Source organism: Ovis aries, chromosome 11 (assembly GCF_016772045.2).
Source record: "Ovis aries strain OAR_USU_Benz2616 breed Rambouillet chromosome 11, ARS-UI_Ramb_v3.0, whole genome shotgun sequence".
Taxonomy (NCBI): Eukaryota; Metazoa; Chordata; class Mammalia; order Artiodactyla; family Bovidae; genus Ovis; species Ovis aries.
The window spans coordinates 17,828,643-17,848,938 of NC_056064.1; the positions used below are offsets into that span (position 1 = coordinate 17,828,643).

Below are 20,296 nucleotides of genomic sequence, written 5' to 3' on the forward strand. Positions count from 1 at the left end.
TAGGTTTCTCAAGAGGCAGGTCAGGTGGTCTGGTATTCCCATCTCTTTCAGACTTTTCCACAGTTTCTTGTGATCCACACAGTCAAAGGCTTTGGCATAGTCAATAAAGCAGAAATAGATGTTTTTCTGGAACTCTCTTGCTTTTTCCATGATCCATCAGATGTTGGCAATTTGATCTCTGGTTCCCCTGAATTTTCTAAAACCAGCTTGAACATCTGGAAGTTCACAGCTCATGTATTGCTGAAGCCTGGCTTGGAGAATTTTAAGCATTACTTTACTAGCATGTGAGATGAATGAAATTGTGCAGTAGTTTGAGCATTCTTTGGTATTGCCTTTAAGAAATGCAAATTATGAAAAATAATTTGTACTATAAGAAATGTCTAAAAGACAAATGTAGCATACTTTTCACGAAGCCTCTTCTTGACCACTAAAAAGATACATTGGAACCTTCTATAAGGTCAGCCTGAGTAAATGGAGAGAGGCTACACTCCTGACAGAGAAGACAACATTGGGAAGATACCAGTTCCCTTCAAGTTAACCTACATACAAAATCAAAATGCCCATGGAATTTGTGGGGTTAAGGAATCTGCACTTCATTTAGTGGAGCAATGCATGAAAATAGTTTAAAAGAATTATAGATGGATAGGTCTAGTATTGTCATACTGAGTGATGTAAGACAGACACAGAAAGAAAAATATCATGTGATATCACTTATATCTGGAATCTAAAAAAAGGGAACAAATGAACATTTTTACAAAACCGAAGCACAATCACAGATGGAAGGAGAGATAAACTGGGAGACTGGGACTGACATATACACCCTACTATATATAAAACAGATAACTAGTAAGAGTCGGCTATATAGCACAGGGAACACTCCTCAATACTCTGTAATGGCCCACACGGGAAAAGAAGCTAAAAGAAAGAATGCATTTACGTACATGTATAACTGATTCACTTTGAGGCATACCTGAAACTGACACAACGTTGTAAACCAAGTATACTTCAACTAAAAAAAAAAAGACTTGCTGTACAAATGATCAAAACATACTCTAAATGAATAAATTAATTAGTTCAATAGAATACTCCAGATACGCTAGATAACCAAATGGGACTATGCCAGAAAAATCAGTGAAACAGGTGTAAAATAATAGGTAGAGTGTGATCCCAAGTTTTTAAAAAGGCATACGTATTTACGGAAGCACAGAAAAATCAACGGCCAAACAGAAATCTGTTAAATGTGGTTTATCTGTAAGACCCTAATCAGTGAGGCTTCCACGTCTTATTTTGTTTGAATGCTGCAATGAGCATACATTAATAAAGAGGGGGAAAACGAGAGGTTAAAAACAAACAAAAAACGTATAGGACCAGAAGGAGAAAAGAATCTAATTTACCTGGAATAGAAGACCCTTCTGATGAAGACTCTTTGTCATCATCTATTATCAGAACATCAGGATCTTCTACTGTTGTTTCCACTTTACACCTTGTATTCAAAGCTGTTTGTTTCTTCCTGGATGTTTTAGGAAACAAACCTTTGGAAGAATCTAGCTTTATCCCACTGGAGTTGTTTCTTTTGTCAAGTTCTTCTGGTTTCCCATTTATCTTTCTTGGACTTTCTAAATATTCATTTGGTTTCCTTCTTTTGGATTTATGGTTTTCCATTTCCACTCGTTTCCTTTTGGTTTCTTTTCGGCTGACAATGGGTTCAAGTTGTGGACTTTCTATTTGGGAAATTACAGAAATGCACATGCTTACCAATCAACAGAAAACTAATTTTATTACCTAATAATCTTAATATCACTTCAAAATACCCAATAGCCTTATTACTATAAAATGAAAAGCCAAGAATCAAATATTGGATGCTGAAAGCTAGTTGCTATCTTGTTATTTAGACTGCCTTTTGAACAGGCTATAAAAACTACCTCATCTAAGACTTTCCTTAAATAAATTATTAGTATTTTAACATAATTAAAGCTGTTTTGGGGTTGGCCACTCTGGAAGCCAGCAGAGGCCAACAATGCATCACATAATATGCTTTACTTTAGTTGAACAAACCTCACCGTCAACCACAAGAAAAGTTCTCTCAGTGGTGACCACTTCCAAGAGTTAACAGCTAACCTCAGCATTTTCAAAACTGAAATGTTAATGGAAATGATAATATTTATCACTAACCTTGTTTACAATGACACTCAGAAAGTACCTGGTGCTCAGTTCGCTTTTTTAGAAGCAAAGAGAAGTATTTCCTCAAAGGAAATCTGGGATTTGACCACCTAATTTCCTCCAACAAAAGATTTCTTGCTTCTTCAGTCAAATCTTTCCTTCTCCCCATAAACTGCAATAAAAAACCAATGTTCAATTAAACTCATATTCTAATAATAGTTTAATCAGAATACTACCAATTATTTTCTGTTTATAAGTCTACATCAGGGTAGGATTAACTTTAGTCATTAAATACAACCCTTGATGGCAAAGCTGCATTTGCATAGCTTTAGAAGGACTTAGTTCATATTTTTATTTTTCTTTTTTAAATGAATTGTATTTTATACATTTATTAGAGTATAATTTTGACTGACAAAGTATCTAAATGTACTATATAATCTAATATTCTTTTTAAAACTGCTTATCATTAACTCTTAAAATGTTTTTAAAGCTCTCAGAGAATTTAAAAGAGATTTATATGTCAATTGGGATTTATTTTTTAAAATTGGACTCCAGGAAGAGATGATCTTTAGGCTCCAATAGTAGACACGTAAAATTTTTTCCCTCTGAAAAATGTGAAGGAAACATCCTATAATGTTGACTGCTCTCATACTTACCACAACAGTGGAATTACTACTTTTCGAATTTGAATTCAATGTTGAAAATTCACCAAGAGCCATAACACATTTTGAGAGATCTATTACTTTAGTATTTAGTTCTTTAAGTTTAGTTAAGAGAGGACAAGTGGGTGGTTTCAAACGCCACAAATGGCACCCTAAAGAAAAATAGAAAAGTAACATTAAATACCTTCATTCTTCACATGCTTATCCATTTACCAAATGCCAAGTCAACAAACACAAACAGACTCAACAACAACTACACAGTTAACACAAAAGTTTCAAAATTCAAAGGAGTACCCAGGAACAAAATCCTCACCTGTAACAAGTTAATAAAAATTACCTAGTCTTCCCTCCCAATTGTTAAAAATAAGCAAATATTAGCACATTTTTCATTTTTTTAAATCAACCTTGCTACTCAGGTTAAAAATTTCAGGGGCAATTAGCATCCTGAAATCCAGATTCTATTACTAGGTGATCATGGGCATATCCTAAGGAAAAGTATAACTAATTTCTATAGTTGAACATACTATTAGAAAATGCTTTATAAAACTGAGCTGGTGAAAGTAACAAGAAAGGTTTCATCCACTGAATGGCCATAGAGGAACTGAGAGAAAAGGAAAAGTAGAATATTATTAGAAAGGCTGACTGGGAACTTCTCCATACAACACAGAAAGGACAGGCTAAATAAAACTCAAAAACCATCAAGGTCAGAAACATAAAAGGAAAAGAAACGAGAACAGAACATAGTGAACATTTCATGAGTAGAGGGACTACACCAAACCGAACCACAAAGCCAGCTGAGAAGAACATAACTGTTTCTGCCCTGACAAAAAGCACTAGGTTGGAACAACAACAGGGGGGTTCCCGGGTGGCTCAGACAGTAAAGAGCCTGCCTGCAATGCAGGAGACCCCGGTGATCCCAGGGCTGGGAAGATCCGCAGGAGAAGGAATGGCTACCCATTCCAGTATTCTTGCCTCTGAATTCCATGGACGGAGTCCATGGGGTCACAAAGAGTCAGACATGACTGAAGTGACTAACACTTTCCAGGAACAACAACAAAGCAAAGATAGAAGGCTCTGTATATGATTAGTATTTATAAAAACTAAATAGGTAAAGAAAGACTGTGGTTACCAGAGCGCTTGAATCCACAGAGAATTAGATCAAGATCAAGTTAACACCATCCTACAAGGCTTGTGTAAACATCTTGCTCTCGAGTGCAGTACATGTGACGGTAGAGAGAGCTAGAACAGTGGAGCACGGCTCCCTGTTACCAACTCCAGGAGATGGTTCACAAGATACTTGTGTGGTACCAAACAGCACAAGCTGTTACAGCAAGGAGGCAAACAGATTTCTCTTAAACAGTGAGCTGCAGACTGGACAGACAGGGATGGAGTTCCTCTAAGAAACTCTTAAAAGACGATCTGTGCACATACAGGCTCAGATTTCAAGAAGACAGCACCTCTCTGGAGAGCATTCACTTCAGCTCCACACACGTGCCTGCCCTCCCCTGGCATCAGGGTTAAGGGCTTCGGCTTTCCTGCCCCACCCCCTTTCTCAGCCCAAGGCTGCAGCAGAGAGGATGTGGTAGTGCTGGTTTAGTTGCTCAGTCGTATCCGACTCTTCGTGACTCCATGGACTGTAGCCCACCAGGGTCCTCTGTTGATGGGATTTTCCAGGAATAGAGAGGATAAAAAGCTACTTTAAATTCCACATAAGAATTATACCTGAACCTTTGTCTCACCTAAAACCAAATTACATAGTTTCATATTGCTACTAATGTTTAAAAATATCTCATAATAATAAACTCACCATGGTCTTTTTGCTGAACATGAAGGACTCTCTGGAAACTGGAGCTCACTGCATTGTACACATCTAACGCAGCAGCTTTCTTTGCAATCTGTCGTTTCAACAAATCTGGCAAACCACTCATGAGGAAGTCACGCTTTGCTTTAAACTGCACATCACAATCCTGAGACTTTTCAGATGCATCTTGGCTTTTAAGAAAATAATGTGAGAAAAGGATAGCTAAGGTTATAAACACTTAAAAAAAAATACACTATAAGATAAATGTCCCTAAACCTGGTCTTCTTCCATTATGCAACCCACTAGCCCAGATCAGAACTTAGGTGTCATCTTCCCATCGTCAACTCTCCTACCCCCAGCACCCCTGTCTAATTAATCCACCCCAGGTCTCCAGCATTGCAGGCAGATTCTTTACCAGATGAGCCACCAGGGAAACCCAAGAATACTGGAGTGGGTAGCCGATCCCTTCTCTAGCGGATATTCCCGATCCAGGAATCGAACCAGCGTTCCTGCATTGCAGGCAGAGTTTTTACCAACTGAGTTATCAGGGAAGCCCAATTAATCATAAAGCGTTCTTAAATTTATTTCCTAGGGAATTCCCTGGTGGTCCAGTGGTCAGGACTTCACGCTTTCACTACCAAGGGCACAGGTTCAATCGCTGGTGGGGGAACTAAAACCCCACAAGCCACATGGTGTGGCAAAAAATTAACAAATAAATGTCATTCCTAAAATCTTTCATACATCCTCTCCAATACTTGGGTCCATACTTTCATTATCTCTCACCAGGACTCCTGTATCCACTCTAATCCCTCCTCTATCCCATTCTCTGTACAACAGCCAAATTAATCCAGCAGTCAGATTAAACTTTCAAAATTCAAATGCTTAAGTTTCCATTCATGTTTAAAACCCTCTGACTGCTTCTCATTGCTCTTAGCATAGTGACAAAATCCATTCATGTGTCCTAAAGGTCCTACCCACATGGGCTGGTACCACCTCTCCAGCATAATCTCACACTCTGCTCACTGTGCTCAAGTCACAGGGACATTCCTTCAACTTCCTGTATTTACTATGCTCCTTGCAGTCACAGGGACTCTGGATGGTCCCTCTGGATGGACCACTGCTCCTCCCCAATGAGCTCCTGCTCATCCTTCAGTTCCGGCATCATTTCCTCAGCGAATCCTTTCTTATCCAGACCAAATCTATTTAATAGAACTTTGTACCTCTCCTTAGCACAACTCCAATTCTTCACTTGTTGGCTCAGTTAAAGCTTAATCAGAGATTGTCTTTCCTCTAAAATGTAAGCCTCAAGAAGACGGTGTGTGTGTGCTAAATCACTCAGCTGTGTCCAACTCTTTGCGACCCTATGGACTGTAGCCTTCCAGGTTCCTCTGTCCATGGGATTCTCCAGGCAAGAACACTGGAGTGGGGTGCCATTTCCTTCTCTAGGGGATCTTCCTGACCCAGGGATCAAACCTGAGTCTCTTAAGTCTTCTGCACTGGCAGGCAGGTTCTTTACCAGTCAAGAGGATGGGGAATGTGTCTTACTTCCATGATAGTCCTAGTACCAAACACAGTGCCTGGTACATAATGGATAATTAAATATTTACTAGGTTCATAAATCAGCTTTTTGGTATTTTTGGTTTGCCTATTTATTTTTCCACTAGTCTGTCTAGAGGTGGCCACAAAATGTTTGCAAAAGATCAAGATCTTCAAATTGCAGTTGTAGCAATGTCAACATTGTCATCCTTTAAAATGGACTTATTAAAGCTTCAAATGATAATTTAAATATTTCTCATCAAAGTAAATGAATACAAAGTACATTCCATAGCATATTTTGGCATTTTAAAATCTGTATCAGACTGACCTGCTTTCATCAAAACCAAGGGTGGGATCAGCTGTCTTCTGAGTCTTTCTAGTAAGAAATAAAGGTGCGACTTTCACTTTTCCTTAGAAAAATAAATACTTAGGTTAGTATCAAGGCTTATCATCTCCACTTACCTTCAATTACTTTCAGAACTCTTTAAAAATTTTTTTAACTAAAATTTTTCTATATAATGAGTTGGTTTCTCAACTCATTATATAGAAAAAATATATATCAATATATATATTTTGATATCTGGCAATATCAATATCAGAATTCCCTGGGAAGCTTTTTTCTAAGTTACAGATTCCCACAACCCACCTCTAGAGACTCTTGGTCAGTAATGTCCAGGAAAGGACCTAAAAATTTAACATTTTTTTAAATTTATCCAGATGATTTTGATGATCAGTCAGCTTTCAGAATCACTAAGTTAACTGAGGCTAAATAGATACAAAGAAATGCAATCACTTAAAATATACTCACTTACTCTTTGTAAAACTCTTTACTAACTACACTATAACTTCACTCATTTATTCATCAAAATAAATATTTAATATAATTAAAAGGTTATAAGACAAGAAATTTAAATTAAATTAAAATTCAGAACTATATAATCCCCCTCAAACCTCCTAATGTTCACCATTGATATTATCAAATCTGATTACCAGGGACATTTTTAGGAGTCTTGTTAAGTTTTTTTCCTAACACATCATTCAGACACTGAAGTTTCTTCTGATTTTTCTCAGGATGCTTTACAGGAGGAGGACTAGGAGGACTTGAACTTATTATTATTAGAGAGTCCTAAGAATAAGAAAAAAAATTTTTAATAACATGATGTTATTACAATTTCAAAAAGATTATAGTGCTAGAAGTCATAGAAAAGAAAATCACATTTAGTAATTTCATACATCTCCCTGTCAGAAACTATTTGATACAAAAAATACATGATATGAATGGCAGTAGTCTGTGCTTACACCATACAAGTTCACATGATCAAAAAGATTTATTATGATCATAGTTTTCTGTTTTAAAGAAGCAACTAACAAACTATATTCCAGATAAAAGAATCAATACAACCAAGCTATAAAAATTCTAGCTATCCCCTTTCAGAACTATATATCCTAGAAAAATATTAGATGAAGTTTGGTAAGTACTCATATGGTTGGTATATATCTCTGAGTATCTACTATGCATAGGCAAGAGCAGGCCCTTGAAACATAGACAAATGAAAGTCTAGAGATGGCATCAAGGTTAGAACCAGGGTTTAGGGGACAGAGGGAGAGCTAGTTTAACGTCCAATAACTGATGGACGTTAGTTGTGGTATTCCCGTATACCACATGTGGTATTTCCATATAATGGGGTATTATTTGGCAATAAAAAGAAAGAAAACACTAATGCTACAACATGGATGAACCTTTGAAACATTATGCTAAATGAGAGAAGCCAGATACAATGGATCACACAGTATTACATGTGATAATATATCACTTGCATTAAATGTCCAGAACAGACAAATCTATATGGTTTGGCTAGGGCTGAGGGAGGGGAGATTGGGAGGTGACAGCTAAGGACAATGGGGGTTCTTTTGGAGGTATTAAAATGTTCTAAAATTGATCTGGTGATGGATGCACAACTCTATGACTGAATTGCATACTTTAAACAGCAAACTACATGGTATGAAAGTTATATCTCTCTAATAAAGCTATATGTCTGTAATAAAATTGTTGTTGTTGTAGTTTTTAAAAAACAGAAGATGGTGGCATTTAGCAGGATCTTAAAATCTAAGTAGGAATTCCTCCAGTAGGACTGAGTACCTAATACACATTTTAAGCTGAAACTACAAACTTAAAAGAGTTAAAACTGTACCCTTTGGAGATAAATGAATAATTTAGTAAGACAGTGGAAAGTGTGTATTTGAGGAAGGGGCTTGTTTTGAGGAAAGATAGGAGCTAGTTCTGTGTATGAAGGGTCTTCAATGACAATAAGGATTCAGATTGTATTCTGTGGGCAAAAGAAAGCCAAAGTCCTTTAAAAAAGAATGGAAAATTATATTCTTCCTACCACTTCAAGGCTTCCTACAAGTACTCTATCTTATAATTTTATAATGGTTTCCTTCTCTCATTTCAAACAGAAGAGAACAAAATTTATACCACTAAATATCTGTAATACTTACTTCTGTTTCTGATCTTTCAGGAAGCGTCTGATGTCTAGATGAACGCCTTAAAGGTGTCACTACTTCTTCAGTAGATTTTGACTTACTAATATGCAAAGCTTTTGCTTTTTCAATCAATTGTTTTGCTTTTGATACATTTTTTGAAGCACGGCTTACCTAAACACAAATGTGAAATAATAATTTAGGTTTCTGGCAAATTATATTTAATAACAGAAAAAACAGAAAAGACAAAACTTTAGAGAGAGTAAAAAGACAGGTGGTTGTCAGGGGAAAAGGAAGGGATGAACAGGCAGAGCAATCCCTTAACAGGGATTGTTAAGGCAGCAAAACTACTCTGGATGGTACTATTAATGTAACGGTGGATACATGTCAGTATACATTTATCTAAATCCACAGATTATGCAACACCAAGAGTAAGCCTTAACTTAAACTATGAGGACTTCCTTGGTGGCAGAATGGATAAGAATCTGCCTGCCAATGCAGGGGACATGGGTTTGAGCCCTGGTCCAAGAAGATTCTACATGCCACGGAGCAACTAAGCCCATTCCCACAACTGTTGAAGCCAGGGCTCTAGAGCCTGGGCCCCACAAGAGAATTCTGGACTCCGCAACAAAAAGTAGCCCCCACTTGCTGCAACTAGAGACAGCCTTTGCAAAGCAAGTCTAAATAAATAAATAAATGTTTTTTGGAAAGACAAATAAATAAATAAACAAACATGGACATTGGGTGATAATGCTGCATTAATGTAAGTTCACCAACGATAACCAGTGCACTATTCTGATACTGATAACGGGGGAGGCTTTGCCTATGTGGCAGCAGAGGCTATATGGGAAACCTGCACCTGTTGCTCAGCTTTGCTATGAGCCTGAAAGTGCTCTAAAAACTGAAATCCACGAAATATATACATAATGGAAAAATATAATCACAGAAGCACCAAATAAAAAACCAAAAAAACGCCCATTCAAACTTTACCATGGAAATGAAATTAAAATGTGTCTAATTATACTTGGTTTGCCTTCATTTTTTTACTTGAAAGCTATCCAGATAAACATAATTACATTTGTTAAAAAACACCCAGAAAGATGACTGTGTACAAAAATTACAGAAAAAAAAAAAAAAGATGTCTGTACAGATTGGAATGGTTGGTTATTTCCATCTTCATGGCATCTTTTCTTTGTTTTTAGTCACTTTTAGGCTGAATCCTTTGGAGAGAAATTGAAAGGGCAGTAGGCATAGAAAACAGCAAAGTCTACCCTGCAGGTCTGGCTCTGTCACTGATGTACTAAGCGACTCTGTGTATTCAAATATTATCTTCCAGATAATGTGTTTTCCATATTTTGAGTTTGTAAGGTTTTATATCTGTATTAAAAACAAATTGCAAACAAGCTATAAAACAGTTTACATTATACGATCTCTAAGCACAGGAAAACGTCTGGACTAATAAACTTGTAACTATTCAAAGTGGGTTACCCTTACAGAATAAGAAGGAAAAATTTTTTTAAAGCTTTCATTTTTATATGTATATACTACTGTTTTTTAAATGAACGTTTGTTATTTCTTCAAAACTTTTAAAATGTTTTTTAAAAAATGTTGACGAGAATAGGCATAAAAAAATAAAAAAGAACAGGCATGGATATTCAGTACATAAGGAAGTTAGGAATGTTAGGGATTTGCTTTACAGGAGTAGAGTGATAGATATCTGTTGTTCTGGTAGCAAAAGTTTTGACAGGCTGGTGATAAACCTTAGGGTAATAATACAGCTTAATTTAAATTAACAACTCCATCACTGAACCAGTTAACAAAGAGATCTGTTTTAGTACATGTGTGGGAAAAAAAACACACGTGCATTTTGGCAAGTTCTACTATTACTTGAAATTGTTTTTTTCTTAATAGCTATTTTTCTGATTAAAGTTTTTAAAAGTTCTTATTTATAGAAAAACAGAAAACAGAAAAATGAAGGAAATTAAAATCAACCATAATCCTATCACCTCAAAAAATAGTTTCCAATACCCTCCTTTGAGACCGAGCTGCCTGTCCTGCCAGCTCTTACTTACTCCTAATGTAACAGCAACTTCCGTCCTGATAGTTCTCTACTTTCTTCCTATTTATCAGCTTCTGGTAGCCCTCTTCCCATGCCCCCAGCTTAAAATGCACTGTGTATCACTTCAACTCTCAAAAACGTTTTAACCTTCTTTGGCACCACTGTCCTTCAAAAGAGGGCTAAATATTTACTTCATGAGATTAATGGTATGAGTACTAAGCATAATACCTGGAATGTGATAAGCTGTCAAAAAAAAAAAAAAAAAAAAAAAGGACAGCTGTTAACGAAAAACAAAGGAGATACCAACTTTCTGTGGCAGGGGGCTTTCTCCCAAGAATTACATTAGAATCACCCTGGTAGCTTTTTACACACACACACATTTGTATCTACTCACCCAAGAGAGAATCCAATTCTTTCACGGAGGGGATAAGCAGTCTGTTTCACAAAAGCAGCTAAACTATTCCTACACATTCTCCATTCACGATAGTGGTAGTGGTTTTCAACTGGGTGGGGTGATTTTTCCCTCCTGGGGATATTTAGTAATGTCTGGAGATATTTTTGGTTGCCAATGTTGGGCGAGTTGGACTGCCACTGGCATCTCGTGTAGACACCAGGGTTACTGTTAAACACCCTATAATGCATGAGACAGTCCCCCACAACAACGAATTATCCAGCCCATAATGTCAACAGTACCAGGGTTGAGAGACCCCACTTTTTAGCCTCTCATCTAGAGAAGTAAAACAAAAATTCAATCATGCTTATTTCTGTAACCAGCCTTAAGGAAAATGATTGGAATATAACTGCGATTAAGAACATCTTTTCTGGGACTTCCCTGGCGGTCTAGTGGGTGAGACGCTGCACTCCCAACGCAGGGGGTTGAGGTTCAATCTCTAGTCAGGGAACTAGATCTCCCATGCCACAACTAAGAGTTTGCATGCTCCAACTAAAGATCCCACATGCTGCAACCAAGACCTGGACAAGCCTAAATAAACGGATAAATAAATAAATTTTTAAAAAGAGAACACCTTTTCTAAGTAAACTACAGGATCTTTATCAATTGCTTTCATCTCACAATAAGATATATTGATTTTTTAATAAGCTAACTCACGGAGTGAACAGTCGAAAACAGTAAAGGGTTGTAGTTAACATAAAGGAATCTATGAATTATGTGAATCTTCTTTTGGCATATCACTTGCAAAAATAGTGGTTGTTGTTTTAGAAAACAGAATACCACTTACAGGACTCCCTAATATTTCAATTACCTTTCTAGTCTGAGTCTCAAAATCTTCATCAGCAGCTTCAGATTTCTTAAACCTTATCTTAGATTTTTTTGGAGTACTAATTCTGGTGAATTTCATTCTGAAAGCAAACCAGAAAGATATTGACAAATATTTTTATGATTATAATGTCTAAGAATTTCAATTAAATTTAGTAAACAACTAACTAGAGCTCTAATTTCCGGACAGTTCTGAAATACAAAACAAAAAAAATAAAACCCTCCATTAGTTTCAAGTTACTGGTTCCAATGTAAGCCAAACTCAATGTTAAACTCTTAGAAAACATAAAGCTTCTTTTGTAAATCTTAAGTTTTCCAGAAAATTAGTCCCTAAGATCTTTCTTATCTTCCCTGATAGCTCAGCTGGTAAAGAATCCGCCTGCAATGTGGGAGACCTGGGTTCGATCCCTGAGTTGGGAAGATCTCCTGGAGAAGGGAAAGGCTACCCACTCCAGCATTCTGGCCTGGAGAATTCTATGGACTACAGTCCATGGGGTCACAGAGACGGACAAGGCTGAGCAACTTTCACTCTACTTCACTTCACTTCAAAAATCTTACATTAGCCAGAACCAGCATGCAAGTATATACCTCATAGTATATGGCTCAGTTTACCTAAAGTTCTATAACTTATTTTTAATCTCATGTTTGCTAAATGCACAGAATTCTTATTTGAAGGATATTCCTCCAGGAATTAGCAACTATGATAAACAAGAGTGTAAAGCTCATCTAAAATACATCCAGAATTCCTCTGAAAGCATGCCTGACTTTAAGTATGGAAAATAAGCCACATTTTTGAAACCCTGTTTTCTTTTTCTTATAAATAAGCTGTGTTCTAGGGGGAAAAAAAACACCAAACTACTCTCCAGTGCTTGACGTCTTTTCCTTCAAATCTAATAACTTACACAGAATATTCAGAACCGGAGAACAAAACAGAACTTTTACCTAATAGGACTCTCTGAATCAGAAGGTATGGTGATTAATTCCGCTGTATATAAGCGATGCTTCTCTGATAAGCTGGCTGCTTTTGGAGTCGAAGCTTTGACTGGACTATCCTCTTGCGCATCTTCAGAATCAGTACCTCGGACGATTATTGCAGCAGGCGTGCTGCTACTTCTTACAGATCTTCTGCTTGATTTGGGTGTAGAAACATTTCCCAAGCTGTCTTCAGCCTCAGCTTTAGACTGTATAACCTTATCCTTAACTGGTAAGCTGGTTTTTTTTGAAGACTTATTATTACACAGAGAGGAAATCTTAGGGTCATCATTTGCTGTACGTTCACAAACAAGGCTTTCCCTGTTAAACAATGTGCTGTTTTTGAGTTCTGTTTTCTTTTGTCTTAAACTCATTCTAAGACTGTTCTGATTTTGCTTCTCTTTAAAGGAAAGAGTTGTTTCTTTTTCCTGAGTATTTCCCTCTCTATTTTCAGTTGGAATACCACCAGTCTCTAACATTTTTTTATTCTTTTTCTTCAGTGTTTTACTTTTCTCCTTAGGAAAACTTCCTTTATCAATGTGGGGCTGTGAACTGCCATGATTTGAAACCATTTGGATATTAGGATTTTCCACAATTTTTTTAGAATTACTATCGTTTTCTTCCTCATTTAAAGATTTTTCATTGAGCTCTTTCTGCTTATCAGAAGACTTCTTGACTCCATTTTTAAGTGTATCTGATACTGGCTGCCTAAATGCTTTCATAAACTGTTGTCTTTCTTCTGGAGTGCATTTAGGTTTCACAGCATCAGAGCTTCCAGTTTCCAACACCGCCAATTCTAGTTCTTCCTCGTGTATAACCACGTTAGATTTTCTTTTCTGAACTGCCTGTTCATTCTCAGGATCAGACAGACTACTTTCCATTTCCACCTGCTTTTGTTTCAAGAAAATGGAGGGTATTCTCCCTGTCTTTTTGGGGGGGATAGGGTGAACCTGCGCGAGAACAGTGACTGTTTTAAAGCGGGTCTGTTGGGAAATTTCATAGGTTTCAGGGTCACTCATAGAACCACTTCTGACTGTATCCTCAACAGTTTCAGAAGGAATACAAATTGACACTGTAGAGTCTGGTGTCTGCTCCACTTTATTTTCCTTGTGACTTTTTAAAAATTCCTCATATGAGACAGTTACTGTACTATCCTTTAATGGGGCTATCTCAGTCATTTGATCTCTAGGCTCAGCATCATTTACAGCACTTTCGATTTCATTAGTTAGGGCAGGCCTTATCTGTTTACTATTGTTACCATCTTTTTTAAGGAGATTTAGTTCCTCTGCTAAGGGTAAGCTTTCAGATAGACCTATGACCTCTCGGTGCTTCCTTTTTCTCAGTGTTCTGCAATCGTTTTTTGAGGGCCCATGTTTAGGATTTACTTTCCTGGAACTTTTTTTGGAGGTCACAGTGCTTGACTGTTTTTTGAGACTTTGAATACTTTCTGCAAGTACCTCGACATGTTTCTTGTCAAGTAAAGCGGAAGCACTACTTTCCACAAAATCGCTATCTAAACTACAGTCTTCTTTGCTCTCATCACTGTTAATGTCAATTGGAGTTTTATGTTCAGTTTTAATACTACTTAGTCGATGAGATAAATTTAGTCTCTTTCTTCTCTTCTTACACTGTGTATTTGAGAGCATTTCCAAAGAGTCTTTGCCGCTGTCAGCAGGCAATGGTGTGGATGACTTTGTCTTGCACTTTTTTGTTGTCTGAGTCTTCTCATTTGTGAATGGAGTCTTTCTAAAGTAATCCAGAATATTATTGGATTTGGGTGGAGAGAAAACCCTGTCTCCAGTCTTCTCCATGGGTGATAAATACTTGGTGATTGTTCTGCAAGAAGTTCTGTCATCGTCTTTCCTTCGCTTCTTGCACGCCTATCAATTTAAAAGAAGAAAAAAAGCACTTATTTCAAGCAAAATACTATACAGTTTAAACATGGATTTATTATCTTATGTAATGGGATTAAAAAAGAAGGCTTCCTTACTTGATAAACATGATATATTAGGAAGAAAAAGAACTTTAAACTTAAACGTACAATCAAATCTCAATGTCACGTTGAGTTACACAATTATAACTTGTGTACTTTACTGTATGTATACTTCAATAGAAAGTTTCAAGGACACTGTATTTGTGTACAAACACATTAATTACTGTTGGCCTCTGTTCATTTAATAACCTTCAAATAGTGCCACACACTCCAACAGAATTTGCAATGAACATGTTACATACAAATACATAAAGTCTGACCCATGATAGGAACTTTATAAATATTATTTCCATTCCCTTTATGGGTTTTTAGCTAAAAGTAAACAAATTATTCTAACTATTTCCAAGAAACAGGTACACAGGGAACAAGCCTAGGATCCCAAAATTTACTAATTAAGCAAAAATTATAGTGGGCATTTTCTACAAATAAATAAGATTTTCCAGTATTTTAATATGCTATTAAAACAAAACAGATACTTGCTCCTTGGAAGAAAACCTATGACCAACCTAGACAGCATATGAAAGAGCAAAGACATTACTTTGATGACAAAGGTCAGTACAGTCAAAGCTCTGGTTTTTCCAGTAGTCATGTACAAATGTGGGAGTTGAACTATAAAGAAGGCTGAATGCCGAAGAATTGATGCTTTTGAACTGTGGTGTTGGAGAAGACTCTTGAGAGTGAGTCCCTTGGACTGCAAGGAGATCAAACCAGTCAATCCTAAAGGAAATCAGTCTTGAATATTCATTGGAAGGATTGATCTGAAACTAAAACTCCAGTACTGTGGAGTTTCACCCTGATGCTGGGAAAAGACTGAAGGCGGGAAGAGAATGGGACAACAGAGAATGAGGTGGTTGGATGGCACCACCGATTCAATGGACATGGGTTTGAGCAAGCTCCAGGAGTTGCCGATGCACAGGGAAACCTGGCGTGCTGCAGTCCATGGGGTAGCAGAGTCAGACATGACCAAGCAATTGAACTGAACTGATTAAAACAGTTACTGCCTGACTCCTACACTAGTCATTGCCCTTATAAAAAAAACTCCATCAGTCTTTTCGTTATTTTTAATTTCCTTCAGTTCATTTGCTAGAATAAACTTGCCAGAATAATAAAGAAACCTTTTTTTTAAGATAAGTAATCAAGAAATTATACTTCTAGAAAATTAACATGTATTATAAAGCTATCATGATTAAAGCATAGCACTGATGCATGAATAGGCAACTGAACAGAACCGATTAGAAAACCAGAAAAAGACTTAGATATTTAAGAATTGGCATATGATAATAACAGCACTCAAGTCAGTGGGCAAAGAATTAGTTAATAAAAAGTACTGGGGCAAATTTCTAACCCTTTGGATAAATATAAGGCAAAATAAATTACAGACAGATTAAAATTTTACCTCTTAAAATGAAGTGATAAATGTAGTAGAAGAAAATACTATTTAGTTGTTAGTATTATTATCCTGAACTGGTATCAGAGGCAGTATACCATAGGCTCTGGAGTTAGGCAGATCTAAGTTCAAGTGATGGTTCTACTAGTGTGGGACCTTAAGCAAATTACTTTTAGTTTTCTAATTTACTTCTTCTAGCCTAATTTAGATGGTCGGATGGCATCACTGACTCAGTGGATGTGAGTTTGAGCAAACTCAGGGAATCTTGTAGTCCTTCACCAGAGCGGGGGGCAGCTGTCGCTGCCATGGCCAGGACCCCCTGGCATGCCCCCCTGGCATGCTGTAATTCATGGGGTCACAAAGAGTCAGACACAATTTAATGACTGAACAACAATAACCTAGTTTAACTTACTTTTAATTACTACTTAACCTCTCATCCACAGAATACAGATAATAACACCTCATCACAGAGTTGATATACTCTACCAATACTGAACAGTAAATATTATTACTATGAAATAACCCTCTAAGCCAGGCATAAAAAGCAGAAACTGTAACAAAAAGAGGGGAGAACTGCCCAAACAAAAAGCAAGAACTGTGTGATTCCAGTATTAAAATTTCTTTTCACACCTAAGACAAGCAGAGCAAGTGCCTTGATTTAGCAAACAAGCACCCACATAACAACTAATAACAAGTGGACAACAGAACTCAATTCTAAAAAGAAAGAGTCCCAGTTACATAAGTGAATATACATCTTGGCTCACTTCAAGGACATATATACAGTGCATACATACATCAGATAGAATGCCAGCCTGAGATGAAAAGGTGTAAAAAACAGCAACCATCTACTTTAAGATGCTACTTCACTACTTCATGGTGTTAGAAGCTCTTTATAACAACTGCTAGTACATTCCCCTGAAACTTGATGAACACAAGAGAAAAACAGTATGGCAAGGTGGGACTTCTAACTGCAGTATCTTAAGCTATAGAAGAATGAGAAAGTGACTTTTAAATGAAGGGTTCTGTTTGATTCCTGTAGTGACAATCTAATCGGTATTCCTAGAGCCGGTGGATTTGGGTGGACAAGTAGAACTCAAAGATTCTTTTCAACGTTAAAGTTCTCTGCTTCTTTATCATAAACTCAAACTAGACCATGGGATCCTTCATGACATTAACCAAGGCCAAAATATCCAGTTTCAACATTTCAGGATCTGGGAACTGGTCCTTAACAAGGCATCCTGAAGTCCCCGCAAACATCACACCCCTAACGTTTGTCAGGACCTATCACGTCTTCAAGAAACGATACACCCCAGCAATTGTCGCACACAATGTCACAACTCTGTGGGGCCTCACCAGGTCCCTCCTTTGCCCTCATAGGTTCTAAACTGGGATCACTCCTCACAAACGGAGATATTCAAGCTCACCTCAATCTCGTAGTCCTTCACCAGAGGGGGAGCAGCTGTCGCCGCCATGGCCAGGACCCCCACCATGCTCCCTGCTCTCCGGAATACCAGTTCCTAGGACCTTGAGCTGCCCGGCCCGGCTTGTCTGGAGGCCATGGAGGCGGCCGACTCCAGCAGGAGAGAGGACCTGGGCCGCGGGGTCCACCTCGGACTCCCCCGCGCCCACGGCCCGGGGTGGTCGCAGAGGCTGGGCCCAGCTCAGCCGAGTTGAACGAGGGAAGAGGCGGTAAGAAAGCGCGGGCAGCGAGAACCCTCGAGCGTGGTCGATGAGCTTGGGGTGCCCCCAAGGCGGGCGCTCTAGTCCTGTGTGATCGGGGCTGGCGGTCCCGCGGGAAAAGCAGGTCGAACGCAGAAGCAACCCCTGGGCTTCGGAGGGAGTTCTTGTCAATTGGGTTTTCGCGCCGACTGGAGCGCAGGGGGCGGAGCTTAGGTTGCTTCCGGACGCTGCGCGGACGGTGAGCCCAGAGGGCCAAAATACTGCTTTGCCAAACCTGCGGGAGGCGGGACTGTTTGATCGAGAATCTTAAAGTAGCGGGGAGTTTGCCGATTTCAAACGTCTAACGCTCCGTTTCACGGATGAAGATGTGCTTTGACTAAGGCAGTTGGTGGCAAAATTAAAACCGTATACTTTTTTTCGGCCGCCTGTGAGATCTTTGTTACCCCGCCAGGAATTGAACCGGCATCCTCAGTAGTGAAAACGCGGAGTCCCAACCACTGGACGGCTAGGAATTCCCTAAACCCCTATATTTTGATGCCCCAGATTAGCCCCTATTTAAAAGTGAAAATTCGTGAAATATCGAAAAAGGGATAACGATTGATTATCCTCCTCTCACTCGGACCAAAAGGTTATTTTGGCAAGCGTCCTACGTCGAGACACGCCCACTTGGGGGTCCAAGATTTCGACTTTCTACTCTTTTTTTTTTTTTTTCCAGTTCTTTTTCCTATTTATTTTGTGTGTGTGTGTATGTGTGGCTTCGACTTTTTAGTCCTAATTGAACTCATTTCTTCCTGTGGATCTTGTCCGCGCGAGCAGCTACGAGCCCACGGTCATGGCCTCAGCTGGCTGGCGTGTGTCCGAATTGTCCCTGCATACCAGTAGTATGCTAGTTTGTAGTCGCGATAATTTCATATATCTTTTGTATTGTTTTCATACATACGTTTAGCTTTACATTTTTTTACATGACACTTTCAATTTACAGAGTGTATTTATTTTGTTTGAGTGCATAACTACACGATGTGTAAGAGCTGGCACAAGACATTTAAACAGACCAATCAAATGAGAGAGAGAAGCCACCTTGTTCACCGGGTTATGCAAACTGATTTTAACTGTTGAGTAACTTCGTCTATCATTATGGTATTTGCTATTGTCTGGACAACATAAAAGTACAAATGTCTCCAATGAAATTAGTGGTAATTACATTCTCTTTGAAAATTGTTAACCTTGATAAGGTTTTGCAGGAAGGGAGACTGCACTTCTATTTGTTGTTTTGGTTTGGTTTGTTTATAACTCGTGTAGAATAAGAATACGCTCTAGGACAGAAAAGAGGAGCAGGAGGCGGAGCTAGAGTGGGGGGCGCTGAGGAGGAGGAGGAATCGATTAGAAAATTACTGAAAAAAACTGTAAGTCTCTCTGATTTGCACCCCCAAATTCAGTTTCTTCCTGTTAGCCGCAAAGGCAGCCAATATTACCTGTTTGGTAGATAGTATTGCAGACTTTCTTGGGGGGCTACCCTGGTGGCTCAGACGGTAAAGAATCTGCCTGCAATGCAGGACACCGGGTTCGAGCCAGAATTCCATGTATATGGATAAATAAATGTATGTAAAAGTACGTATAAAAGTATCTGTAGAAAAATCTTTAGCTTTGTTTTTCTTTACACAGAAGGTAGCAACGTAAATATCACTCAGCAATTTTTTTTTTCTGTTGTCTTCAAGACCTAGCCATGATACAGGTCCACTTGATTCATTCTCTTTCATTCCTAAGCATTTCACCCAATTATGCACCTTTTATTTATCCATTTCCTTAGTGATGACCGTTTAAATTGCCTTCAGTTTTCTGTTAGACAAACAGTGAGTTGATGAACATGCTTGCCTCTTTGAACACAAGTAGTGCTTTTCCAGGATACACACCTAGATGTGGAATTGCTGGTTTCTGGAGTATGCAGGGAGAAGGCAATGGCACCCGACTCCAGTACTCTTGCCTGGAAAATCCCATGGACGGAGGAGCCTGGTGGGCTGCCGTCTACGGGGTCGCACAGAGTCGGACACGACTGAAGCGACTTAGCAGCAGCAGCAGCAGCAGCAACAGAGCATGCAGTGCTTTTTAGTCTTCCAAAAATCTACACATTTAAAATGTGCTGTGTTGTTAAGCATTTGCACTGAGTTTATTTTTAGATATTGAGTTACTATTTTACACAAATTTATTTAGGAGCTTATGGCATTTATTAATTTTCAATTAAATGAGCTGTCATATTTGTATGACAATTTAGCATTTACAATGTGCCTGTGT

The 20,296-nt window shown here is 38.2% G+C and overlaps 1 protein-coding gene across 2 annotated transcripts in view; it reads right to left on the bottom strand.

Annotated features, from left to right (window-relative positions):
* ATAD5 (ATPase family AAA domain containing 5) overlaps window positions 1-18,180 on the bottom strand; it is a 34,354-nt gene extending 16,174 nt beyond the window's left edge. For both annotated transcript variants that reach the window (XM_012185358.4, XM_012185356.4), the window contains exons 1-10: window positions 17,752-18,180; window positions 12,918-14,827; window positions 11,962-12,058; window positions 8,659-8,814; window positions 7,150-7,285; window positions 6,488-6,569; window positions 4,630-4,814; window positions 2,817-2,974; window positions 2,173-2,332; window positions 1,395-1,721 (exon numbers count right to left, since the gene is read on the bottom strand). In XM_012185358.4, the coding sequence (XP_012040748.2) occupies window positions 1,395-1,721; window positions 2,173-2,332; window positions 2,817-2,974; window positions 4,630-4,814; window positions 6,488-6,569; window positions 7,150-7,285; window positions 8,659-8,814; window positions 11,962-12,058; window positions 12,918-14,827; window positions 17,752-17,817 (3,277 nt within the window). In that variant the 5' untranslated portion in view covers window positions 17,818-18,180. The remainder of the gene's footprint in view (window positions 1-1,394; window positions 1,722-2,172; window positions 2,333-2,816; window positions 2,975-4,629; window positions 4,815-6,487; window positions 6,570-7,149; window positions 7,286-8,658; window positions 8,815-11,961; window positions 12,059-12,917; window positions 14,828-17,751) is intronic.
* Between the last annotated feature and the right edge of the window lie 2,116 nt (window positions 18,181-20,296).